Source organism: Megalobrama amblycephala, linkage group LG3 (assembly GCF_018812025.1).
Source record: "Megalobrama amblycephala isolate DHTTF-2021 linkage group LG3, ASM1881202v1, whole genome shotgun sequence".
Classification (NCBI taxonomy): Eukaryota; Metazoa; Chordata; class Actinopteri; order Cypriniformes; family Xenocyprididae; genus Megalobrama; species Megalobrama amblycephala.
This window is the reverse complement of record NC_063046.1, coordinates 24,645,555-24,673,043: the sequence shown is the minus strand read 5'-3', so window position 1 is coordinate 24,673,043 and position 27,489 is coordinate 24,645,555. Positions and strand designations below refer to the sequence as shown.

The 27,489-nt window shown below is 38.0% G+C and overlaps 2 protein-coding genes across 3 annotated transcripts in view; both read right to left on the bottom strand.

Moving 5' to 3' along the window:
* Positions 1–10,313: 10,313 nt before the first annotated feature.
* On the bottom strand, positions 10,314–12,653 carry LOC125264898 (tumor necrosis factor receptor superfamily member 11B-like). 2 transcript variants are annotated; one of them, XM_048184696.1, is made up of 5 exons: positions 12,497–12,580; positions 12,185–12,207; positions 11,608–12,010; positions 11,335–11,517; positions 10,314–10,843 (listed from the first exon to the last, which is right to left on the bottom strand). In XM_048184696.1, exons 2-5 carry the CDS (start codon positions 12,194–12,196, stop codon positions 10,530–10,532), a joined length of 912 nt encoding a protein of 303 aa, XP_048040653.1. In that variant the 5' UTR covers positions 12,197–12,207; positions 12,497–12,580; the 3' UTR covers positions 10,314–10,529. The 2 variants fall into 2 exon arrangements, with proteins under 2 accessions (XP_048040653.1, XP_048040652.1); XM_048184695.1 differs by lacking the exon at positions 12,185–12,207 and having other exon boundaries at positions 12,497–12,653.
* A 1,474-nt stretch (positions 12,654–14,127) lies between these two features.
* LOC125264897 (tumor necrosis factor receptor superfamily member 11B-like) overlaps positions 14,128–27,489 on the bottom strand; it is a 56,807-nt gene continuing 43,445 nt past the window's right edge. Inside the window, exons 4-5 of the mRNA XM_048184694.1 lie at positions 17,621–17,845; positions 14,128–16,031 (exon numbers count right to left, since the gene is read on the bottom strand). Of these exons, the coding sequence (XP_048040651.1) occupies positions 15,640–16,031; positions 17,621–17,845 (617 nt within the window). The 3' untranslated portion in view covers positions 14,128–15,639. The remainder of the gene's footprint in view (positions 16,032–17,620; positions 17,846–27,489) is intronic.

Below are 27,489 nucleotides of genomic sequence, written 5' to 3'. Positions count from 1 at the left end.
ATTTCTATACCTATAATTTTGTCATTTTGCCTAATCCACTGGTTAAGGGGCTCTATAAATAGGGCAAATAGAATAGGGCTAATTGGGCAGCCCTGACGTGTTCCTCGTTCTAGAGTAAACTGGTTAGAAAGATCACCATTCACCTTAATTCTCGCTAATGGTTTATCATATAATGTTTGAAAAACTTTAATAATAGATTTGTGAAACCCAAATCGATTCATAACCATAAAAAGATACTTCCACCGAACAGAATCGAATGCCTTTTCAGCATCCAATCCTACTAACAAAGCTTCAATATTGTGCTTGGTTATATGACTCATAATATGTAGAGAACGCCTAATATTGTCTTGAGTTTGTCTTTGCCTAACAAACCCAGCCTGATCTAAATGGATCAGTTCCGGAATAATTGTATCTAACCTTCTAGCCAGAATGGATGTAAATAATTTGTAATCAACATTTAAAACGCTGATAGGTCTGAAATTTCCACACTCAGTTTTGTCTCTACACTCAAAAAAATAACTTGTTGGTCTAACTTAATTCAATTATGACACCTATTTCCACACAGTTGAACTGATTTATTTGAACTTAAGCTAGGTTAATTGTACTGATGAGTGAAATTCATCGTAATTGAATGAGATCACACCAGTTTCATTTGACGTATTCTGTGAATGTTTCCTGAACATAATTCATTCTTGTTGATCCAACCAGTGCTTTTTTTTTTTTTTTTTTTTTTGTTACCATCGTGGTGAAGATGTGCGCTTGTGCTTAGGTTTTGAGTAGCTGTTGTACACAGACATACATGTTTCATGACCATTGAGAGGGGGAAAGCTGATGACCATATGTAGACTGTGTAAATTATGTGCTGGCCCTCAAACTAATTTATTTATATTTCTATAAAAACTAAACTAAAATAACACTTTTTCATATGCTAAGTAACATTTATAGATGCAAGTAATGATCAGATAAAGAACTTCTCATCAATGGCTTTAACACAGTTAAAGCTCGTTAAGAACAATATAAATTTATTTTACGTAGCCACCTAGAGCCTAACCACAAGGTCTACACTTCAGCATAATGGTAACCTCAAAAAATCGACATAACATAAACTCTTTTAAATGTCAAATATAACTGAACATCAAACTTTAAAAGGTATTTCCCTTTACTAAAAAACACATTAAACAGCACTTAAGTTCAACATTTACTGTCCCAATCTTTCCCTACGCAAAGCATGCTGGGAACTAGAAATCCACTGCCCAGGTTCAATCAATGCAACATAAATGATTCATGTCATCCCAACACAAATGGTTTAGGTTGACCTAACATTTTGCAAATTTAATTTCATTTAACATAATACAATTGAGTGAAAATGCCAATTAAGTAAAAAACTAAAGATTTGTGTTGGTTCAGCTTATTTTATTTAAATAAACTGAACAAGCAGCTAGAATCATTTTTTTGAGTGTACCTTCCTTCGGTATAACCGAAATTATTGCCTCCCTCCAAGAGGGGGGACCCCCCCACCTTTTAATATGTAATTGAATGTGTCAAGTAACATAGGAGTCAATGATTCTCTAAGGGATTTATACCACTCAGAAATGAAACCGTCGGGGCCTGGAGACTTGTTTACTTTCAACTTCGTAATAGCAATATTCAGCTCCTCAAGAGTTATTTCAGATAACAGTCTCTTATTATTTTCTTCAGAGACTGTAGGTAAATTCAAAGAATCAAGAATTTTGGTCCCCTGAGAATCTGCATCTGTTTGTTTCTGGGAGTATAGATTTTTATAAAATATCTCAAAATTTTTAAGAATTTCATCCGAGCCATATTCAATTTTTTTGGTAATAGGATTGCGAATCTTGAAAATCGAGTTATCCGCCTGTTGTTTACATAATCTATAGGCCAAGAGTTTAGTAGATTTGCCACCCACTTCATAATATTTCTGCTTAGTAAATATAAACTTTTTCTGTATTTCTTGCATGTACAAATCATTAATTTCTTCCTGTGTCTTTTTAATCTCTTTTTTGACCTTGGAGTCCAAATTCCTCATGTGTTGTCTCTGTAGCTCCTCTAGATGTTGCTGTAATTTATTAAGTCTCTCCTGCCTAATCTTTTTGAGTAACGAAGTGGTCGCAATAATTTTCCCCCTCATCACAGCTTTGCATGCATCCCAGAGTATAGGTGGCGAAACCTCCCCATTGTCATTATTTTCCAAGTACATGTTAATTTCAGTCTTCATCTGTTCTTTAAGTTTATTTAAAATACTAGAGTTTAATCTCCAAAGCGTAGTCTTTGCTTTGCTATTCAAGTTGAAAATCAAATAAACAGGACTATGATCAGAGAGATCTATTGTTCCTATCTCACAGCACTTAACCCTGTTTCTGTCTTTACTAAAAATAAAGAAATAGTCAATTCTAGAATAAACTGTATGAGGCGAAGAAAAATGGGTATAAATACGACTAGAGGGATTAAGATCTCTCCACACATCCAGGACCCCTAGCTCTTTCATAACAATATTAATTTTCTTACTTATAGGCTTGGATTGAATTGAACCATTCCCAGAAGAATCCAATCTAGGATTCAACCTAACATTAAAGTCTCCTCCACAAATTGTAATACCTTGTGAATTAGTAACCATTAAATCAAATACATGTTTATAAAAAGACCAATCTGACCCTGGAGGAGCATATACATTGAGAAGAGTAACCAAGGAGCCCTCTACATTTCCTGTTATCATAACATATCTACCCTCTTTGTCTGTGATGGTAGATATATGTTCATAGTTTATTTGTTTTGATATTAGTATTGCCACTCCTCTCTTATGACCAGATTTATAAGATGATGAAAAAACATGTTTAAAGCCGGACCTATTCAATTTATTGTGTTCTACCTGTGAAAGATGTGTCTCTTGTAAGAAAGCAATCTGGGCTTTATCTTTTTTAAGTTTTGAAAAAATTTTGCTTCTTTTAATTGGATTGAGCACCCCATTCACATTAAAAGATATCACCTTAATATTATTTAACATCTTTTCCCATTAATGCACAACTTAGCCTGCACCCACTCTTATGATTCAGAAAATGAGCAAACATCCCCCTTACTGCAGTGAACAGCAGTTGAACACTCATAACATAATTGAAAAATTGAAGAACCATTAACAAAACAAAAACTTGAAAGACTTCCAATAAAGAGGTCTCTTTCCTGACCTCGAGTGAGCCGAAAGAGAACGGCCCTGAGGGACGACCTTCAAAGTCCAATAGGGAAGGGCCCCCTGTACTGATCACATTGGCAATACAGCTTGCGCTCATGTGTCAGTTCGACAGCTATACTCCGACATTCATTATTACACAACTTCTATAGGTGAAAACACTAGCATGAGAAACTATTAAAATGGGTTAGCCAATTTTCCTGATTTCACACTTTAAATAAAAATAAAAATAATAAAAATCTACATCTGTATCTACTTGACAGATCCATTGCTAATCAAAACAACTCAATAGGATCAATGTTCTGGGTAAGTTACCGTCTAAAAGACTGGAGCTTTTCTTTATAGTTTGGCTTGTCTCTGGTGCGGCCTCGTTCCGCTTTCTGACCAGCCGTGCGCCAGGTGAAACTTTGAATTCGCTCCATCAGTGTCCCAGGGGGCTGAATGACAGTGATGGGAAATCCCCTGTCAGCTAAATCCTTCGTTGCTTCTTCCGCAGTATTGTATACCCGGATTGCATCTGGAAAAAACACACGCAGTTTGGCCGGGAAGGGGGTTTGAAACTTGATATTCTTCTCCTTCAGTAGCTTCTTTGCTTCAGTATATTCCTTGCGCTTTCTAATAACGTCAGGGGCATAATCGTGATCGATGTTCACTCTCTTGTCACCCCAAACAAAACCTTTCTTCCTCCACGCAGTTCTCAAAATTTCCTCCTTCATTCTGTAACTGAGAAAGTTTACCACGATTGATCTCGGCGGTGCGTTTTCTGGCGGCCGTGGAGCGAGCGCGCGATGTGCTCTCTCAATTTGAAGGGATAGAGATGCTTCTAGTTCAAGTTTCTCTCTCAGCATATCCTCGACAAAAGCGGTCATAGATGGCGAGCTGCCCTCAGCCCCTTCCGCGACTCCGTAGATCCTGATGTTGTTCCGTCGTGAACGGCCTTCTTGGTCTGTTATCCTCTCATTTAACTGCGACTGGAGTTTCAGAAATTCCGCCATTACGCTTTCGCTGTTTTGCGATCTCTCCTCCAAACCCACGATTCGTTCCTCGGCTTCTTCTAATCTGCTATTAGTTTTTTGGATGTCCTCTTTAATTTCCTTCAGCTGATCTGAACTGTCTCTCCTAAAATCACGCAACTCTTGAAGGATCATAGCCAGGCTGACGGTCTCTTCGAATTCGCCGGTGCCTTCCCGCTCCAGTACAGTATCATCCGGGCAGACATTCAATGGCGACTCGGCAGTTTGGCCGCGTGCTTCTTCTCTCTCTAATCTTTCGGATTGCAACTGTTTCTTTTGTTTTCGCCTAGTATGTATTTGAGCCCCCTCTTCCATGTTAACGATAATGGTAATTCGAGTTTATTTCTCCTGTTTTGGGGCTAAATTCTATCACTTTGTCGGAGAACTAATCTTTCAAGCTGCCATCAGTTGTATGACGTCACCGGAAGTCGAACTTGATTTTCAATTAAAATTGAAATCGAATTAAAGTTTCCAATCAAAAATTAATATTCCCAGATGTCATTAAAATCAATAAGAGCAATTACAAATAACATAAAATGTCATTAAAAGTAATTAGGACGATTGCTACTAAAACAAAACAGTGTTTAACTGACAAGAGTAAATTTAGGAGAGAGAACTCTCAAACAAATGATATTAAAAACCAGGTTTATTAAATTTAACATTTGTCACGTTCTCTCAAATGGGAGGAGATGAGAAAAGATAAGATGTGTAAGTTAGACAGAGAGGGAGGTGAAAGCACTAGAGTGAATTAAAGTTCAGTAAGAAAGTCATTCCAACATTGCAACATTGCATTCAGACCACAAAATGCTATGCTAGCCACTAGCCCTTTAGCAATGCTACTAGCTTTACATAGACTGTAATGCAACCGTGCTAGATTTAGCTAGCTCAGCTTGTGCTAAGCTTTGTTTACACACAGTTGAATATGGCGCTGGCAGACTGCGCATGCGCACTTAAAGGTTACCCCGGGAAAGGTTTCTTAGGGCTTCCGGGTTACAGCTGTCACTGTTGTGGTGACCGTGACGCACAACAAAAGAGTACGCTTGTTCTATACTCTTTGCACACAGATAACGAACATACAAAATCACATTAATCATTGAACTGACGGTGCAGTTCTCAATGACAATGAACCATTCAGCTTCTCATGTTTCCGAGCTGAACAACCCCCACACGTTAGAGTGAGGCACATTAATCCACAGATTTTTCTGCAATTAATAATAGTAACATTACTGAGATCTCGGCGATCTGAATCGTTCGTGTCAGTTTCTGGACACGCAACAACATGCAGGATTTACTGCAACAATACTTGATCAAGAATTTTCAAAATAATCCCATTCAAATCAAACTCAGACACGTATAGTGTTTAGAGTATTAATATCTCATCTCACGAATGAGCGGATATAGGCGGCACATTAGGTAGCTACTCTCTAATGTGACCATGCAGGGATTTTAGCTTAGTTGAAATAACATTGGAACACGCAATATTATCCACTATAGCTAAGGCCTTAAAGAACAAAAGCAAGGAACACGCTTACTCTGTGCTGGTGCGCTCTCAGGCGACTTTCCTTTTGTCTTGGCAGACAATCTTAGATTCATTTACTGCAGTTTTAACAACAACAACAACAACAAAACGTACAGACAAACAACTCGAGTTCAGATTTAATTCATCCACAGCGCCTTATGTGCAATCATTGTTATGACAATCAAAAGCCTCGTTTCTGTTTCTAATCTATCTTCCGGATCAAGAAAAGATACAATCACACAAGTTACTTGTTTTGTGTACAAATTAGATTAAACTGCCCGCATTCTCCACCATTATGTAAGGACTTAGCCTATTTATTGGCTCAATTTAATTGTTACAGGGAATAAGAATTGAATCAACTGTAAATGATTCACTGTAAATGACTCAGAATTAATATTTAACACTTCATCAATTATTCGTCCAGCGAAAATTGAGGTTAGAGTATTTTACCAATTCTGGATAAAATATTATTCTGCGGCCAACAGTAACAATATTTTATTATGATTATTGTTATTATTGTAATTATTATATTATAAGCAAGAGGTAACTTGATCTTTTACGTTTAAGGCAGTAATTTGACACACAGCACAAGAAACTCGTATATGTGAAAATCAAAACAAGATTTATTGACTACTTCTAATGATTACAGGAAACTAAGGCTAAACACACACACACACACACATACATACATGCACACACATTCGCGGAGTTGATGAGTTATGAAAAGTCCCAAGTTCAGTGCTAACTTAACTCATAACCTGAGGAAAATCACAAAAGCAGAGCTTTGGCTTGATTCTTTAGGTTTAAAGGAGTTTCACCAGTTTCCAGCAAGAGAGAGAGAAGTTTGCTTGTACCTGCGTTTGCTGTGACAGCTGAGGTAATCGGGTTGTTCCGTGACTCGTGTACAGCGGAATCCCGTTCTGGATTGGCTGTCTTTCAGGTGACGTTTTCTCGGGAAAGCCCTGTGGGTTGCGCGGAAGCTTTGAAGGATGCTGCTGGCTGGTGCAACTGTTCTGAGCGTCTGGCTTGAGCGGCTCTCTTCTTGGGAGACTTTGGTCAGATATTTCACGAAGTGTTTTGGAGTCTGGATGTGACGGCTGTCGAATGATCAGCGGCGCAGCTCGTGGTTGAAGTCGGGTGTTCGATGGAAAATCAGCCCCGGTCAATCAGTTATCAATGACCCATGCGACTTTTCCGCCGTGGTCAAAGTAGCGGTGCTGCGGCTACCGGGCTTCAACGACTGTGCTTCAGTCCGGCTTCTGACCGATTTCGAGCGATTTCTGACCGACTTCTGGCTTTTTCTGACTTCCAGCACTAGCTTGTTTGGACAGCATAGTTTTAAAGGAGCGATCCTCCAATGAGACGTTGCTACGGAGATTAGACACGCCTCGTCTATTGTCTATTGATCACATCGCGTGATATCTGCAGAACATTCTCCTGTTTTATTAACAACTTTATAAAGTTTCTTAATATTTTCCTGATACTGAATTTCAATGTTTCATTCACACAGAATTACAGAGAATTATAAATTCTGCATTTAGAACTCAAACATGACACACTTCTTACACACATATTATTAGACTGACCTAATTAAAACAATGATTACCAGAGAAAGAAGAGACATACGGGAATACAAACATATACGGCATTGACTCCAACGTGTTAGTAATCACATCATAGCAAATGTTATTCTGGATATAGTTAATACTTTAAGTAATCGACAATTGTCCCTTTTGAGATTCAAGATTGAGTCCTTAAGCATAGTTTAAACTTTGACCGGAGTCACGAGTGACCGGGTCAGGATGGATTGCTCACACAAGGGAGGTATTGATAGGACAGATTCGTCTTTAAATCCGTTGATGGGTGTTTTCCTGTTCCGTCCGATAATACAAGAGGGTTTTGTGAGAGAATCAATAGATTTAATGTGATCAGATCCACGTGATGGGTTCTGATTAGTTTATTGCTGATGAGCTAAGAAGTCCTTTAGACAGAGTCCTTTGTTACAAGAAGTCACGTCATCTCTTCTGTTAAGGCTAGGCGTTTCCTTTCAGGAAATGGATCTTTTGGACCAAATGAAGCTTTGTTCAATCATGTTGTTCATTGATAAAGTCATTGGTAAGTTCTGTCGAGCGATGCCCTACATCTGTTTAAAAGCCGAGCAGAACAACCACCCAGTAGAGCGTTACAGTAATCTAGTCTTGAGGTCATGAATGCATGAACCAACTGTTCCACATTTGTCATTGAGAGCATATGTCGTAATTTAGATATATTTTTTAGATGGAAGAAGGCGGTTTTACAGATACTAGAAACATGACTTTCAAATGAAAGATTGGTATCAAAGAGCACACCCAGGTTCCTAACTGAGGACGGAGATTTAATGGAGCACCCGTCAAGTGTTAGAGAGTATTCAAGGTTTTTTCGTGAGGAAGTTTTTGGTCCAAAGATTAGGATATCAGTTTTTTCTGAATTTAATAATAAGAAATTTCTTGTCATCCAGTTTTTAATGTCAGCTATGCATTCTGTTAGTTTTGTGAATTTGTAGGTTTCGTCAGGGCGCGAGGAAATATAGAGCTGAGTATCGTCAGCGTAGCAGTGAAAACTAACACCATGCTTCCTAATTATCTCTCCTAAGGGCAGCATGTACAGAGTGAAAAGCAACGGTCCTAGTACTGAGCCTTGTGGTACTCCATATTGAACTTGTGATCGATATGACATCTCTTCATTAACTACTACAGAAGCGTGTTCCATAACCTCCAGTAACTCAGCTCAGCTGCTTCTTCCTCCACCGCCATCTCCTGCTCTCTGGGGCTGGCCGCCATAAGAGCACTCGCTCCCGAATCCGATGACGTCAAAGACAGGACGTCATCATCATACCAACATCTCTCTCAAACTCCGCGGCGAGTTCCGCCTGCGAGCCCCATGATCTCAGCTGCCGCTCTGCCTCAGCACGAGTGGGGCCAGAACCACTGAGCACAGATGTTTACGCCTCTTCCCTCGAGAAGAGGGCCAGATGAGAATGGAGCGTCTTCATGAGAAGACGCTCACAATTAAAGGTGCTACAGAGGATGTTTTGTTTTATATATTTTTGCAATATTACTTGAAACTGTCTTTACTAACTAATAAAAGACTATTTATTAGGTGCACTGAAAGGAATAATATTAATATACATCATCTGTGCACGAGGTAGGGCCTTAAAAACATCAGCCAATCGCGTAAACGATTGGCCCTCTGGCTTGTCAATCACTGCCATTACGTTCCTTGTGAGAGACGTGCGCGGATTGGCCCTCTAACTTGTCAATCACTGCCATGTCTTTCCTTGTGAGATACGTGCGTGGCTGTGCGCACCAGTAACTTTCCACACTCCAGAGGCGCCACATGCAATGTTTTTGTCAGGAGACAGGAGTAACAACTGCAGATTATGAGTTACCTGCGGTGAGTCTGACATCCACTAACACGACACAGCGAATGCTGGTGGTAAACACTCGTGTTCCAATACTTGTGCACAAGTTTTGGGAGGCGTTCCCTCGAAATGAGCTGTGAAGGAGGGGGGTTGTTCTTACTCATGCGCTCATTTCAAAAACTCACTAACAGTCTTTGGTTTCTCAGTCGACTAAAAGATCCTCTGTAGCACCTTTAACACAGACAGCACCCTCGAGCACTGTCTGTGCGTGCTCCTCACCCAGACAAAAACGCATAGGTTGTGTGTATCCTCCGGTGTCAGAAATCTCGTACACGGTTCAGCACACTTCCTAAAACGTTTGTCAGACATATTCAGAAAAATTCCTTACTGGATTTGAAAACAATGGCAAAGATACAACAGTCCCGAAAGACGAAAAGATACTGACTGATATTCTAGGCACTCCTTATATACTTCCGGGTCACGCTATGATGATGTCATAGGCTGTCGCCGGCCAATAGGATTGGAGTGGTTTGATTCTTGGCTTTCAGACATCGGTTCACGTGTGACGTTCCCCATATGTGGTAACGCAGAGTAGAGTTCCCTTTCGAAAGGGAACTGATGGTCATTTCCAGATTGTTTTTGACTTTTTCCCATAGCTCCATTTCCTGTCCCACTTCCGGTTCAACTCTATCATTGCTCAGTTTTACCTATGTTTGTGTGTGACCTGTGTGTATGTTATGTGTTTGTTAGTTTAGTTATGTGTTCATGATTTAGTTAATAAAATTTGTGCACAATACATGTTTGGTTCTGATTTCTGTCTGCAATAGATTGCCTCTTAAATGATCAGATTTTATTACCAGCACTGTACATGCTAAGAAAGTATTATTTTTCTGTGGCCATGAAAAATACCATTCTCTTAAAATTAATTAATAATCAATAATCAATACTGAGTGTTCACAAGATGAACTGATTTATTGATTGTAATTTTAATGTAGCTACATCAAGTTAATCTGATTAACTGATTCAAATATTCATAATTAATAATCATAATGAGTTATGGATAATTATTAATATTTCCCCTTTGAGCTAATATTGCTACAACATTTTCTTTCATTCAGCAAATTAAGCACAATATTTGTTGTGTGCATTAAAGATGAAAGAGCACAACTCAGAGAGAAAGAGTACTGCAAGGTCATTTAATCATTCAAACTGGTGGTTCATTTATTTTTCAAAAAGAATGAATGCTTCTTTCAGCCCCAAACATAATCTCATGCTTGTTCGTCATGTCAAGAGACAAAAAACAGCGCAGTGCTATACATGTACTAGCAAAAAATGCACATCAACAAAATATTTGTTTACTGGCCTTTAGGAGGAAATCCCCACAAAATCACAACAAGCTCATTTACAGTGTGTTGCAATTTTACAATCACAATTTGAAGCATCTAACTCTTTGAAAATTTTTGAGAGTTTGTCTGCAGTGTTGTGAATGCTACTTTCTCTGAGTTGCATTGGTAATTTTCTCAGCTGGTCTATAGTAGCACCTCTAATCCACTCTGAAAAGCTATGAAGTAAGAGTGATTTTTTGGAATACAGAGAATGTTTTCCTTGCAGGTTCTGGCCAAGATGATGTCTCACAAATCTGTAAAGTTTGGATCGGCGTTTTTCATGTGCGAAGACGTCTGGCAGGAAATGTTTTAGTATAGATAAACCACCTTGACAGGAAATGAGCAAAAACAGTGAAACAAACAAAAACAAACAAACAAACAAACAGTTAATGTTCATGTTCTGACTTTTTGCTTTACTATATAAATAAACTTTAAAACAGTTAAATAGTTTGCTCAAACATAAAATGTAAAAAGGGGAAGGTAGGAATATCAGTGAAAAATGACTGAATTGGTGCTTTAAGATGTAGATGTATAGTTTGGGATCAGAACATTGGTCCATGAATGACCATGGATGGACCAATGTTGGACCAATGATGGACCATGGATGGACCAATGACAATGGACCAATGGTCCATCAATGTTCCCGCACCAAATGTTGGCATAATGTATTTTTTAGCAAAAGGATTTGAATTTGTCTTGATGCAGTCTGCATCACTGATTATTTTCATGCATATTAAAGCTCTATTGAAGCTTTGAAAAGCTTTATTATATAATCTTACAATAGGTGACTTGACGTGACCAACGTTTAGTGAATTTACCGTCATTCTGAAGATTCTTGCATGTCGAGCATATGTTGTCATGGCTGTCGGTTCCTCTCAGTATCACTTTAAGATCAACTGATGTGCAATTGGTGTGTTCTACGCACGGCGATGTCGAGGACGTGACTGCGGAAAACGTGCCTCGCGCACACCTCTCACATTTTGTATCACTGTGCAAGGTACCTATGGATACATTTAAAAAAATGTTCCACAAACTTTATTTATGAACAAGAAGCACAGAAAAACAAAACACCCCAGAAATGTGTAAAATACCATTCTGCTGGACGCCGTATCCAGATGGACACTCCGTGTGCTTGATGCAGAAATCGGCTTGCCAATAATAGCCTTCTTTACATTGACAAACTCTGTTGTTAGTAGGAGAGCATTCTTTCTTAATGTATTGATTCTCTACGCAGAAGGTGCTGCAATAGAGGCATTTCGGTAAGTAGTTCCAGAACTGTGTGAAATGATCCTTTGGACAGGATGAACAGACGGTGTCTTCAGTTGCAGTGCAGTGCGCTCTCATGTGGGTTCCAGCGGGGCAGCGTGTACATGTGAGTATCTGCCGTGTGAGTGGGTCTTCGTGCTGGTAAGTAGGGACTTCTACAGTCGATGCATCCATGTGTGATAGTAGCATCAGCATTAGAGCCAAGTGATGTATAACATTGCAGTATTTCTAGAACATTAAAATGGAAGAAAAAAAAAAATATATATTTTACTGTACAGTATCTGTGTAACACAGTGTAATTTTAGTTGTTTAGTTTTATTATTGTTATTATTTTGTTGATGCAACTATATCATAATAGTACAGTGTCATTTTGTAGATTGTAAACTGTATATGTTAACATACCAAAAGAGACATCTGTTGTTATTCTGTAAAATCAACCAATTGGTGTTAAAATGAAAAGCCACATGAAACCTAACCCCACATATAAACCTAACCCCACATATATTAAGTCCAAGTTATCATGTATTACTCAGTACTTTCTTTTGTATGTAGTGTACACTGTAAGTGTATATACTGTAAATTAAAATGCAATCAAATATTTTATAAATGTTCGCTACTATAAATAATACCTAATGTGAAATTACATTTATAATACAATTTGCACATAAATACAAATTATATTAATCTTCATCAGTATTGCCCAACTGTACTTACATAAATACGGCCCATTTTATTGCCTCGTCCTGACATGATAGGAAGAACAAGCCCTTTCATCACTGTAAATGTATCCATGCCCACCCACACAGAGGCAAGACTGCTGACACCCCACCCCTTAAGTAATATGTTATGAGAATGTAGACAACCATATAACAATTTTATATTACTCAATGAAATTAAATTTAAACTAGCATTTAGTTATCAGTAACATACTAGCTTATCCTAATTAATAAATATAAATATTACCTTACTTTATAAATCATTGGATCTTTGGCAGTGTTATTAAAAGAAAATGGATAGCTACTTTTTGCCTCTTTGCTAGAGCTATTACAGGAAAAAAGCATATGTTACTTTACTGCCTACAAACATAATCTATGATCAAGTTTCACATGTTCCATTTTACACTGTCTATTTTATTATCTGATGTACTGTAGATGTAAATACATGCACAACTCTTTGATAATTTTAAAGGTCATCGACTTCTCAATGGTAAATATCAGTGAAACTGGAAGTAATGACAGTCATGACATGTGATTACCATGTGAGAATGAGAAAAAAAAAAAAAAAAAAAAAAAAACCTTTTCTGAATCTCTAATCTTCAGTGACAGCCACAATATAAACATTAACGTTCATGAACTGACTGAACTTTTGTAAGAAGTTTACTAAAAAGTCTTCAAAGAAGATGAACAGCAGTTAACCTAAAAAAAAAAAAAAAAAAAACATGGCACATACTGTAACTGTGTCAATTTCTGGTTTTGGGTGGGTCTGATACGTGTTTCACTTCAGTCTCCTGCATGTGTTTCAGTTTGTTTCTATGGTGTTTCATTTATTTGATATTAATTTGCACCTAATATTAAATTCGTTTCTTTGTGTATTTAAGTCCTGTGTTTTGTTCAGTTCATTGTCCGTTCTCGTCATGATTAAGTTAGTTGCTCCATTTCTGTGTTTATTCTGAGATTGTTACTGTTTAGAGTTTTGAAAAAATAAATGAACTGCTGCAATTAAATCCTGCATTTTATTCTACCCTGTTGCAACCATATTGCAACACATACCTGATAGGTCTGCTGTTGAAACTCGGTTCAAAAAGTCATCATGCAATTACACACTACTATAATGTTCAGTATCAAACTTCCATCTAAATTTGGAATCAGTCCACTGGTGCATAAGGAAGAAGTCTGTTCCTCAAATTGGTATTTGAGGAAAAGGGAAGAATGACTAACTGAAAAGGAAATATAAGAATTACGATACTCAGAACAGAATATTAACACATTTTTACAAGCACACATTAAATCACTGGTACGTTAAATACAACTTGACAAACTTCATAGGATTCAAAGGCAGGAGACAGGATCTAAGAGGAGAGAGCTGTTCAAACTTTTGGGTATTTTCATGGTAAAGAATTGCTATGTTGAGACCATTGTAAATATCTGACATGAAAATTTTTCATTCATAACTCATCAGTCATCTAAAAGGAGAACTCCTGAACTCCCCCTAACAATGTACCTCCTATCTTTATCTTTATCTCCTATCTAAAAACAAAAAACAAACCATTTTATACTCTACATCATGCTCTTATTCTCATGTATGTCATATTATTCTCAGTATTGTCCTCCACAAATGGATCAGGTGTTTATACAGAGATGCCTGTTTGATTGCTTTGTTTAGTGGTCACTCTAACTGCTTCCTACCATATTTGGATATTTTTCTGTATGATATCTGCATGTTTTCAATGAATACAATATGAGCAGAAGCAACGTGAGTGAATACTTAGTCAAACAACATACAAATACAAAGAGTGATTAATACAAAAATTTAATTTAATAGAAAAAACAATAAGCAGATTTACATTGATAATAAAAAAGACATGATATGTATTATCATGTATTAGTGAGAAATGGACACCAAACAATAAGTACATCCCAGGGTGTTTGAGAGCTTAAACTAAAATTAAGATTACATTAATAGCTTTCTTAACTATGGATTCAGAACAAATAGTATTAAAGAGTTTGCAAGCTTGTCAAGTTTTCAGGGTCAGGACATGGTCTTGCAAGGTCCCTGGTCACTTGTCTCTGGAGGCCCCCACATCCTATAGTGATAGATGTCTTATACTACATTAAATTACAGGCAATTTACAAGTTTTGGTAGGTTAAAAATAGATGACTAAATAGTAATTAGAGGACAGGCTGATGACAGTCGAAAGCCTGGGTAACTGGCCCCACTTGCCTGCTCCATAATTCAGCCCTGTAATATCTAAACACAACAGCCTCTAAAAACATGAGGACTTAATATTAAACTCAGTAAAAAGAAGTGTTTTATTACATCCTGGCTGGCAGACCTGACACTTCTGTTAAAGCTATAAATATTACAATTGGGGCCATTTTAGCCTGAAAGACATATTTAACAATTTAGTCTGGACTGACTAATCTTATTACAACTGATTATAAACAAAAACTGTTGAGAAATTTAAAGTTAAATAATAGGCTAATTTCCTATTGTTCTAAATTAAATTTACCCTTTTACCCTTATTTTCTTTACATGTAGATCATGTAAAGGTACACCAAAACAGTAAAGACAGGGTTTTGATGGCCACATATATCCAATATTTAGGAGCTTAAAAGCTTTTTTTAATCAGATCACTGTGATTATGAGAATATGTGGTGGTACACATCAATATAGACTCAAAATAGTCACATTTATCCATAAATTAAAAACAAATTGTCTACTGAATTTTTAGAGTTCAGTTTTCTGACAAATTGATAAATATATATTTAATTTTAAAATGTTACAAGCATAACAAAACCTGGCAATACATAATTACAGTTAAATAAAACATAACTGCTCTCTGTTTTATTATACATTCATAACCAATTTCCATTATTTACAACTTCAATAAAGCATCCCATTTCAAAGGTGATTTTGCTCCAGCAGTTGGCTTATATTTCCATTTTGGAATCAAACTCAAAGTTTCAGTCCAATATAAAAACAAGAATAACAGGCCACAAGAATAATAATTAAAAAAAATAATCTTAACAACAAATCAGTTACCCAGCCCTGTCCCCTTTTAGCCCACAACTGTCCATAACTATGTACAACTTTTCATTTAAATAACTAAATTTTAATTGTCCTTTGATATAGTATAATTAGTCATTGTACAGTTTAGTTTTGAAACATGTGTTGTCCTGGATCATGTTGACAATCATCTTTTCATACATACGATGTATGGATGACACACTAATAATCCGACTGATCCTCTTTAGAATTTTTAGAAGGGGGCGGCGGGCGCCTTTTGAACGTAGTTTGCGGAGACTGTGAGATAAAGCCTTGGCCAGGTCCTGACCTCCATTCTGAATCTTCCACAGGTGGAGGAGCTGTAGGATGTAACGTTGTGAGGGACAAGTGTTTACCAGGGCCTGTACATCCTCGTCACTCACTTTCTCACCAGGTAAACTGTCCATCAGGAGCAACAGGTCTTCCAGAGTGAGGTTTTTTACACTGGCACAGCGAGATACCTTCCTCTCACAGTGGTTTACACCTAGGAGAAAGTGGGTGGATTATGTTAGTACTATGAACATAAAGTACCTTGCACTGAAATTCAAAAAATACAGGAGAGGATGTAATTGATATTATGATGGTAGATGATGTCAAAATGTGAACAAATTGTTCACCTTGCTTTAGAACAATTATGTAATACAACATTTCAACTATGAATATAGCAAAAGGACAAACTACATCAAGTTACACACTCTAGTATAAATTTAGCTAGCCTTTTTGTTAAATTCTTGAACTTAAATTATTATTTTTCTTCCAAATTGTCTTTTTTTTCAAACTATAATTTTATTAAACTAGGCCTGTCTTATTTTCCATACATCTGTATTAGTGCAGTCAATCGTTTAAAAAAATATAACTAATTAATCACACATTGTTTTCTGTAATTAATCGCGTTTTTTAATATTTTTTAATATTTTTATATTGTAATAATTTCACAGTTACACTACAAATTAATGCAGAAACAACTTAAAAGACACTATATTTTAAATTTTATGGCATCTTTTTATGAATGAAGGCCAGTATCACTGATACTAATACTGGTACTTATGTCTCTATGACACAATTTTTTTTTTTTTAAACATTAATTATAGACATTCAACATTACAATTTAACAGAAAGCTATCAATTTCAACATTTATTAGGCTTTTAAAAAAATAACAATTTTAAGTTAAATGAACTTAAATAATCTTCACATATGAACTTAAATGAACTTAAATGATCTTCACATATTATAATACATTTACCTGTGGCCTTCCTACCTGTCTAACATAGGAAATATACAGAAATTGAATAAAGTTATCAAACACTTTACAGTCTTCACTGCATATATATATATTTATAATTAAATATAGATTAATCCTTAATAAAGCTACAATTTTCTCTGTTACCTTTGTTCTTTGAGTAACATTAATGACAGACATCACAGCATCTAGTTTATAAGGCTGCTGTGACTTCAAGACCTGCCGCTGCAGAACATGACGTGCATCTCATTTTCTCTATAAGTTTATTTAAGACATTATTTAACCCATTTAATACTGCTCCTGCGAGGATACTCTGGCATGCGTCTTTCTGTGCACACAAGTCATGTGTGTATCACACAGACACAACATTTACAGACAGCGCGTTCTTGTTTGTCTTGTGGCACTAGCCAAATTATGACAGAAAAAAAACCAGATGCTGCATTTATTGCCTCAATTTTGACAGCCCTAATCTGTATATAAAATCCACTAAAAAATGTCCAAATGCAAATAATGTCAAAACAAGTCAGGTGCAGGTGACTTGAGCAATACAAGCTCTTCATCTAGACAACAATCCAACATAAAGTAACATCTTAATGTAGAATCTTTTTTGTTTAAGTAGGTTTTTTTAGGAGATTTACATTTACAGTAATTGTTTGACCTGTACTTTCTCACTTTCTCCTTGTACTTTCTCACTTGTATTCATGCTAATAATGCTGGTGACCAAGGCTCTAAATTCACTAAAATCAGTTCTGCCATCTTTTTTTATTTTATTATTATTATTATTTTATCTCCAAGTGTCTTAAATCTTTATAAGCCAAACTGAGATGATGACCTTGGATGATGCTGAGGAGTTTGTCTTGGTCCTTATTTTGTTCTCTCCAGAGACGGAGCAGATGTAGTGCCTGCTGCTGAGGACTGCAGCTTTTCTTCAGCCTTTCAACACTCTTCCAGTCCACTTTGCGTCCTGGAAGGCTCTCAGAAAGATGCTCCACAGGGACAGAGGCCAAAGGAGGTGATGCAAGGAACTGAAATATTGCTTCCTCGCATAGTGTAATTTCTGGAAGGTGATGAAAGAGAGGTGTGGGAATGGTTATGGACATGGAAGCATGATAAACACACAAAGTTTTGCAGAAACAAAACAAAAACAGATACTGGTGTTAATGAACCATTCAGTATCTCAGCTACTCTGTACTCTTTTAGCCCATAGATTCTCATGTTTCAATACAGAAATAAGCCAAGCCTTTATGTTTGATCTTGTTCATTTAAATAAACTGCACTTGGGTTCATCAAGACTTTCCTCCAATGGAATGCTTACCAACCATGAACCCAGCATTTGCCCTGCTCCGTCTACGTCAAGGCCATCGGCCCATAGAGGACTATGTTGCAGAATTCTGTGAACTTTCTTGCGAAATGAACTTTAATGATGTTGCACTTAAGGACATCTTTCGAGTGGGTTTAAAGGAACCTATCTGCTCAAGGCTACATGGAGGGAAAATCCACTGGTCACTGGAGGAGTACATTGATCATGCCTTGCTGGTGAGTGGATCATCATATACTGTGGGTTTGGTGGAGGAGCCCCACATGCCAAAGTCTCATCACGCCATGCCAAAGTCTCATCACGTCATGGCTACCACACCAGAGTGCCTCCATGCCCCTACTGTCATGTCTGGAGTTGTTCACGCCACAACTACCACACCAAAGTCTATTCACGTCATATCTGCCAAGCCAGAGACTGTTCACGTCATGCCTACCCAGCCAGAGCCTGTTCACGTCATGCCTGCCCAGCCAGAGCCAGTTCACGTCATGCCTGCCCAGCCAGAGACTGTTCACGTCATGTCTGCTCAGTTAGAGACTCTTCACGTTATGCCTGCCAAGTCTGAGTCTCTTCAATCATGTCTGCCAAGTCTGAGTCTCTTCACGTCACGCCTGTCACGCCTGAGCCCTCAGCCAAGATAGCTGTCACGCCTGAACCCTCAGTTAAGATGGCTGCCATGCCCGAACCCTTCAGCCAAGATGACTGCCACACCTGAGCCCTCAGCTAAGATGGCCACCACACCAGAGTCTCCAGAGTGTGCAGCACTGGCCATTATTATGGTTATTATGGTCACTACTGTTATATGTGTTTGGGATACTCATGCATCCTCTCCAGAGGGGACTCCAGTCCCTGACCAGCGTCCAGAGGAGACTCCAGCCCCTGACCAGCGTCCAGAGGGGACTCTAGCCTGCATGCACCGCCATGGTCCCCTGAACTGCCTGCACTGCCATGGTCCCCTGAACTACCTGCACCTCCAAGGCAGCGCTGTCCTGCAGGTGGCCTAGCTTGCCAGGTGCGCCCACGCTCCACGGCCCAGGCCCGCCACTGCTATGCCCTAGTCCATGTCCTGTTCCCCTGCAAGGGCCTGGCCCACCATCCCTCCCCCAAGACCTCCTCCACTCCACCACTCTCCTGGGGTCTCATTTATAAAGTGTGCGTACGCACAAAACGGGGCTGGAAAGGTGTGTACGCCAGTTCCCACGCAAAGGTTGTGATCTATAAAAAACAAACTTGACGGGAGAATGTGCGCACGTTTAAGCAAACTTTGAGCCGTGCGTACGCACATTCTGGAGACAAAGGGAATTGGCGACACAGATGGTGAGCTGAGGGACTGACGGCAGATGAAGGAAAACCACTTTAAATCTTCATTATGAGTCATAATCATAAATACAGTGCATGTTCACAATAACAGTTTAAATAAATGTAAGAATGATTTAAACTCGCATGGAAACTCACTTTTTCATTTTGATATACACATTTACATTAATATTACACTTTCACTAATGGCGATAAGCACTGAAATAACATTACGCAGTCATTACGGAGAAGTTAATGAAACGTGATATGAATTCAGATAGTAGATGTGCTATTTTTGATCACTTTTCCTGTGATACGCTGCTTTAATGACAGCGAGGAGCGCTAGGAGCACAATAATTCCTCTTTAAACTAAACTGCAGATGTTATGACAAAAATACTTTACGAGAACGATGATCAGTGATGCACACTTAACTTCGATATTATGGAAGACACTGCTGGATTCGGTGGTCGAATGGTCCGTTGTCCTGTTTGAATAGGTCCAATGATAATATCTTACTGTATAACCGCAGCTGCACAGAGTGTTGATGTCGTGGGAAGGATCTGCAAACAATTACCACTGTATATGAAGGATATAATTTGAGGAAAACGGTAAGATTTGTACATTTACTTTTTAAAATACTTCACTGAAGTGCCGAGAAAGACAATTGTATTTACACTGCAATAAATAAGTAGGCGTATCTGTTTCCACTAAAAAATATAGCCTATAAACTTCCTAAAAGATATGTTCACCTTATCAGCAAAACTGCATAAATTTGATTCAAATTTTTTAAAACAATTAAAATACTTTTTGGCCAGTGGAAACGAATGAATCAACACTATTCTAAAAACTTTATCTTAAGTATTTAATACAATTTTGTTTTTATGCATATTTTCATATATTTATTCTAAAACATAAGAATATTGGATGATTTTTAGCAATGTAATGTGTATGGCACAAATGTTAACCATGGTGTCACGTGGATGGGAATATGTATGGAAATGATATGTAGATGAGGTTATGCATAGTAAAACTAGGTGTCATAAGCACCATATATGGTGATTTTGGGGAGGAGACAGGGTGGAGATGCACATACGCACAATCTTCCGCTGACTGGGATTTATAAAGGGATTTGTGCGCAGGATCTGGCGTACACATTGTTTTATAAATCTGATTTTTTTTGTGCGTACGCAGAATCTAGCTTTTGCGCGTATGTACACTTTTAGGATGAAATCTACGCAAAGTTTTATAAATGAGGCCCCAGGACTGTTTGTATAGTTTTGGTTTTGTTGGGCATCGGGAGCCACCCATAGAGGGGGGGATCTGTCACGTATAGTTTTGGTTTTGTTCATGGTTCATGTTACTTGTCTTATTTTTTTAAATAGTCATTGTCATGTTTCATGTTTCCTGGTTTGCCATGTGCTCCCTTGCCATGTGTTTCCCTTGTTTATGTTAGACTGCTCTGCGCTGACCGATCGGCTTATGACATCAAAGTACTATCTCTGTCAATTAATTTTCCTATTGTCACTGTGAAACTGCTTTGAAACAATATGTATTGTGAAAAGCACTATATAAATGAAGTTGACTTGACTACTGCGAGAGTGATTTTAAAAGCATAAGGAGTGGTATGGATGCAACTGATCGGCAAGAGTAGTCACGTGCATGCGGGGAGGAGCTTTCTGCTTCCCGTAGTGATGCTCACGCTGTGTTTGCATACTTTATCACAGTTGAAGTGAAATAAATGCAATATTTTACTAACACACAGATGTTTCAATACTTTATGCACTGCTTACAGCATCTGTTTTTACAAGAATAAAGTTCAAAAGTCAAGTCAAGTAATCTTCATTTATATAGCGCTTTTCACAATACAGTCAATATAGTCTTTCACAAAAAGACTATAATGCATTAAGAGCTCGCTCAGGTACTGGGGAGCTAAACTTTTTAGTGCTTTGTAGGTAAGTAGTAGGATTTAAAACCTATATGATGTTTAATAGGGAGCCAATGCAGTGTTGACAGAACCAGGCTAATATGGTCATACTTCCTGGTTCTAGTAAGAACTCTAGCTGCTGCGTTTTGGACCAGCTGTAGTTTGTTTAACAGGTGAGCGGAACAACTACCCAGTAGAGCGTTACAGTGTTGACAGAACCAGGCTAATATGGTCATACTTCCTGGTTCTAGTAAGAACTCTAGCTGCTGCGTTTTGGACCAGCTGTAGTTTGTTTAACAGGTGAGCGGAACAACTACCCAGTAGAGCGTTACAGTATTCTAGCCTTGAGGTCATGAATGCATGAACTAACTGTTCCGCATTTGTCATTGAGAGCATATGTCATAGTTTAGATATATTTTTCAAGACAGAAGAATGCGGTTATACAGATGCTAGAAACACGGCTTTCAAATGAAAGACTGGTATCAAAGAGCACACCCAGGTTCCTAACTGACGACGAAGACTTAACAGAGCAGCCATCAAGTGTAAGACAGTATTCTGTCTTACACTTGATGGTTTTTACGAGGAGAAGTTTTCAGTGCAAAAATTAGAATATGTTTTTTTCTGAATATAGTAGTAAGAAATTACTGGTCATCCAATTTTTTATATCAGCTATGCATTTCGTTGGTTTTGTGAATTGGTAAGTTTCGTCAGGGCTCGAAGAAATATAGAGCTGAGTATCATCAGCATAACAGTGAAAACTAACGCCATGCCTCCTAATGATATCTCCCAAGGGTAGCATGTACAGAGTGAAAAGCAACTTTCCTAGTAGTGAGCCTTGAGGTACTCCATATTGAACTTGTGATTGATATGACATCTCATCATTAACTACTACAAACTGATAACGTTCAGATAAGTAAGATTTGAACCATGCCAATGCAATTCCACTAATGGCAACATAATTTTCAAGTCTATTCAAAAGAATATTGTAGGATTATACCTCAATTACAGAAAGTGTGTACTGTTTGGTATGGTTGTGATGGATGAATTCTTTGCAGTAGTTTGATGCAAAATTGATTTATGTAAGATGTACGACTTTTGAACCAGAAAAGTTAACTTCTCAAAGTTCTGACCAAAATCCCTAAAGTTTGAGAACAAAAGGACTGTAAGGACATTATGCTAATTACATACAAGAACATACAAGAACAGGGGAACTGGGCATAGGACCCGCCCAAAACAGGACCTGATTGGCTAAAACAGACTGTTCAAAATACAATACCACGCGTTGTGTTTTGGCTTTTGCTTTTGATTGTGCTCCTTCGTCTTGGCCTTTGCTGAGTCGTCGTGGACTGACCATCGTCCTGATTGCACTATAAACCTATTCAAGAACTCACTCAAACCCCTGCAAGAACCTTCGTTGAACTTCGCAGACAAGGACTATCTCACCATTTCCCTGTAACTGAATGAGTGTGTGTGTATGTGTGTGCGTATGTTTTCTTTAGATTAGTTTGTGTGTAGTAGATTAGTTCAAAAAACAAGTGTCTTGTGCTGTGGTTACCAAATTGCTGCCTTAAACTAAAGATTGTGCTACCTTTGCTTATATCAGTAATTATAATTAAAATCTCGATTGCTCCTGCTTGATTGCTCCTATATGCCTCGCTGTCTCACTGTTTGTGGTTTGCGTCTCCATATAGCTTTGTTTTCTCTTACTTTTATTGAATCTCTTACTTTTATTCATTGTTGCTTATATTATTATTATTGCCTACCACATTAATCTGACGTCGCTAGCTTGTAATCTTTGAATCTAAATCGCTGTTACAACGCGTTTGCATCTCGCTAGCTTGTTAACTTGTCATCAGTCTCGCGCACTCCTTTTTCAACGCGTTCATCAAACAGCTGTGGTAACTCGGATCGGATCAGTCTACAAACACGGTGAGTCATGTCATCCTCTCCCAGTGTTGTTTTGTGTTCAGTTTGTCACATGTTCAGTATAGCTCTCTCTGTCAGCGACGAGGGATTTACATGTCATAAATGTAGGGAAATAGTCAGGCTGACAGAGAGAATCTCAGAATTAGAGACACGCATCCAAACTTTAATCGAGGATAGTAAGAATGCAGGGGCTTCAGATACTGTTTTGGATGCGACTAGCTTAGTGAACTCTGTATATTGTTCGGTTCCGGCTGTAGAGCCCGTGCAGCAGGGCAATTGGGTAACGGTGAGGCAGCCTAGCCGCAGAAAACACCACTCTTCCGTTCCAGTAAGAACATCAAACAGGTTCTCCCCACTCAGTGATGCACCCACTGAGAATCCTGTTGAAATTGCCCTAGTTATTGGCCATTTTATTACACAGAACGTGAAAATTGAGACACTAGCCACCATAGTCACATGTTTGCTGGGAGCCAGAGCACCTGACATCAAAGGAAATTTAAAAGTGCTGGCTAATGCTAATCGTAAATACTCTAAAATTATTATTCACTTCAGCACAAATTATGTTCGACTTCGCCAGTCAGAGATCACTAAAATTAACATTAAAGAGGTGTGTGAACTCGCAAGTCTAAGTGGTGTCCGCAGAATAATATAGGTTTCATAGACAATTGCAAAAGTTTTTGGGGCAGACCTGACCTGTTGAAAAGAGATGGTATTCATCCGTCCCGGGATGGTGCTGCTCTTCTCTCTAGTAATATGGCACATAGTCTTAGAGCTGAAACATGACAAACTGGGGCCCAGGACAGGAAGCAGACAGACTGGCTAAACCGACCATCTGCTAGCTGCCTCACGTTACAGAAGTCAGATAAATCCCAACACATAGAAACTCTTACACCTAGATATTATCACATAGAGACTGTGTCTGTACCCCGAATTAGTAAAAACAAAAAACTTCCAAACCCATTTAATGGTAAAAATTTAATTGATGTTCAACAAATAAAAAATAGAGATAATAATGATAAACAAATGATAAAGCTTAGGTTGTTAAATATTAGATCACTTTCTTCAAAAGCAATTATTGTTAATGATATTATCACAGACAATAATCTAGATGTGCTGTGTTTGACAGAAACCTGGCTAAAACCGGACGATTACATTACTTTAAATGAGTCTAGTCCTCAAGGTTATGATTATCGACACAATCCTCATCAGAAAGGCAAAGGGGGAGGTGTTGCTGTAATTTATAGTAATATTTACAGTATCAGCCAGAAGTCTTTCAAATATAATTCCTTCGAAGTGATGGTGCTTTACGTAACATTATGTAAGTTGACATTTGTGCTGGCTACTGTATACAGGCCACCAGGACACCATACAGACTTTATCAAAGAAATTGCCAATTTTCTTTCAGAATTAGTACTAGCTGCAGATAAAGTCCTTGTTGTTGGTGATTTTAATATCCATGTAGATAATAAAGACTTATTGGGATTGGCATTTACAGACATTTTAAACTCTATTGATGTTAGACAACACGTGTCAGGACCCACTCATTGTCATAATCATACTTTAGATCTAATTTGTCACATGGAATCGATATTGATGCCGTTGAAATTCTGCAGCAGAGTGATGACATCTCAGATCATTATCTAGTCTCGTGTATACTACATTTAGTCAAAGAGGCTAAAATGCCTCCCATATTTATGGTTCTACCATAAATATGGTAGAACCATCACTTCTACCACTAAAGATTGCTTTATAAATAATCTTCCTGATCAGTTTCATCGCCTTAGCATACCAGACAGCTTAGAAGACCTCGATGTTGTACCGGAAACTATTGCCTCTGTCTTTTCCAGCACATTAGACTCAGTTGCTCCTTTGCGTTTAAAAAAGATTAAGGAAATTAATCCAACACCATGGTACAATGAGCACACTCAGGCCCTAAAAACAGCAGCTAGAAAAATGGAGCGCAGCTGGAAGAAAAGAAAACTAGAAGTATTTCGCATTTCGTGGAGAGAGAGAATGATTGAGTACAGAGAGGCCTTAAAAACTGCTAGATCTGCCTATTTGTCAAAACTTTTAGAAGAAAATAAACACAACCCTAGGTATTTATTTGATACAGTGGCTAAATTAACAAGAAATAAAGCTTCAACTTCTGATGTTTCCAAAGAGCACAGCAGTAATGACTTTATGAACTTCTTTACTTGCAAGATTGATAATATTAGAGAAAAAATTATAACCATGCAACCGTCTACTACAGTATTGTGTCAGATAGTGCATTGTAGTGTCCCTGAGGAAAAATTCAATTTATTTACTGCTTTAGGAGAGGAAGAATTGTCTAAACTTGTTAAATCATCAAAATCAACAACATGTATGTTAGACCCTATACCGACTAAGCTATTGAAAGAGATGCTTCCGGAGGTCATAGATCCTCTTCTTAATATTGTTAATTCATCTTTATCACTAGGATACGTACCAAAAACTTTTAAGCTGGCTGTTATTAAACCTCTTATTAAAAAAACACAACTTGATCCTAGAGAATTAGTCAATTACAGGCCGATTTCAAATCTCACTTTTCTGTCAAAAATACTAGAAAAGGCAGTTTCATCACAACTATGTTCCTTTTTAGAAAGAAATAGTATCTGTGAGGATTTCCAGTCAGGATTTAGACCGTACCATAGTACTGAGACTGCTCTCATTAGAGTTACTAATGATTTGCTCTTATCATCAGATCGTGGTTGTATCTCTCTATTAGTGTTACTGGATCTTAGTGCTGCATTTGACACTATTGATCACAATATTCTTCTAAATAGACTCGAAAACTATGTTGGCATTAGTGGAATTGCATTGGCATGGTTCAAATCATACTTATCTGACCGTTATCAGTTTGTAATAGTAAACGATGAGATGTCATATCAATCACAAGTTAAATATGGAGTACCGCAAGGCTCAGTACTAGGACCATTGCTTTTCACTCTGTATATGCTACCCTTGGGAGACATCATTAGGAAGCATGGCGTTAGTTTTCATTGTTACGCTGATGATACTTAGCTCTATATTTCTTCACGCCCTGACGAAACTTACCAATTCGCTAAATTAACAGAATGTATAGCTGATATAAAAAACTGGATGACCAGTAATTTCCTACTACTAAATTCAGAAAAAACAGAGATTCTAATTTTTGGACCGAAAACTACTTCACGCAGTAATCTAGAATACTGTCTAACACTTGATGGCTGCTCTGTTAAGTCTTCATCGTCAGTTAGGAACCTGGGTGTGCTCTTTGATACCAATCTTTCATTTGAAGGCCATGTTACTAGCATCTGCAAAACCGCATTCTTCCATCTTAAAAATATATCTTAACTACGACATATGCTCTCAAAGAAAAATGCAGAACAGTTAGTTCATGCGTTCATGACCTCAAGGCTAGATTACTGTAACGCTCTACTGGGTGGTTGTTCCTCCCGCTTGATAAACAAACTACAGCTCATACAAAATGCAGCAGCTAGAGTTCTTACTAGAACTAGGAAGTATGACCATATTAGCCCAGTTCTGTCATCACTGCATTGGCTTCCTGTTAAACATCGTATAGATTTTAAAATATTGCTAATTACTTACAAAGCACTAAATTGTTTAGCTCCCCAGTACCTGAGCGAGCTCTTAATGCATTATAGTCCTTCACGTTTATTGCGATCTCAGAATTCAGGCCAGCTGATAATACCTAGAATATCAAAATCAACCACAGGCAGTAGATCCTTCTCCTATTTGGCACCCAAACTCTGGAACAATCTTCCTAGCATTGTTCGGGATGCAGACACACTCTGTCAGTTTAAATCTAGACTAAAAACACATCTCTTTAACCTGGCATACACATAACACATTATCAATTTATATTTTCAAATCCGTTAAAGGATTATTAGGCTGCATAAATTAGGTCAGCCGGAACCGGGAACACTTCCTATAACACCAGATGTACTCGTTACATCAGAAAAAGAATGGCATCTACGCTAATATTAGTCTTTCTGTTTATCCCGAGGTTTACCGTAGTCAACCGGATCCGGGCCGTATCCAGCTGAGACCAAAGACCTGTGCCTTGACACGACCACAACGCAGCCCTGAAGTATCAGCAGAGATCGAGTCGACTAGATCATCCATTGTGAAGGCCTCATCAACACGACAGCCAGTGCCACAGTTCCTCAACAAACCGTCCATACCGGTGTGATGAATACGATCCTCAACTGGATGGAA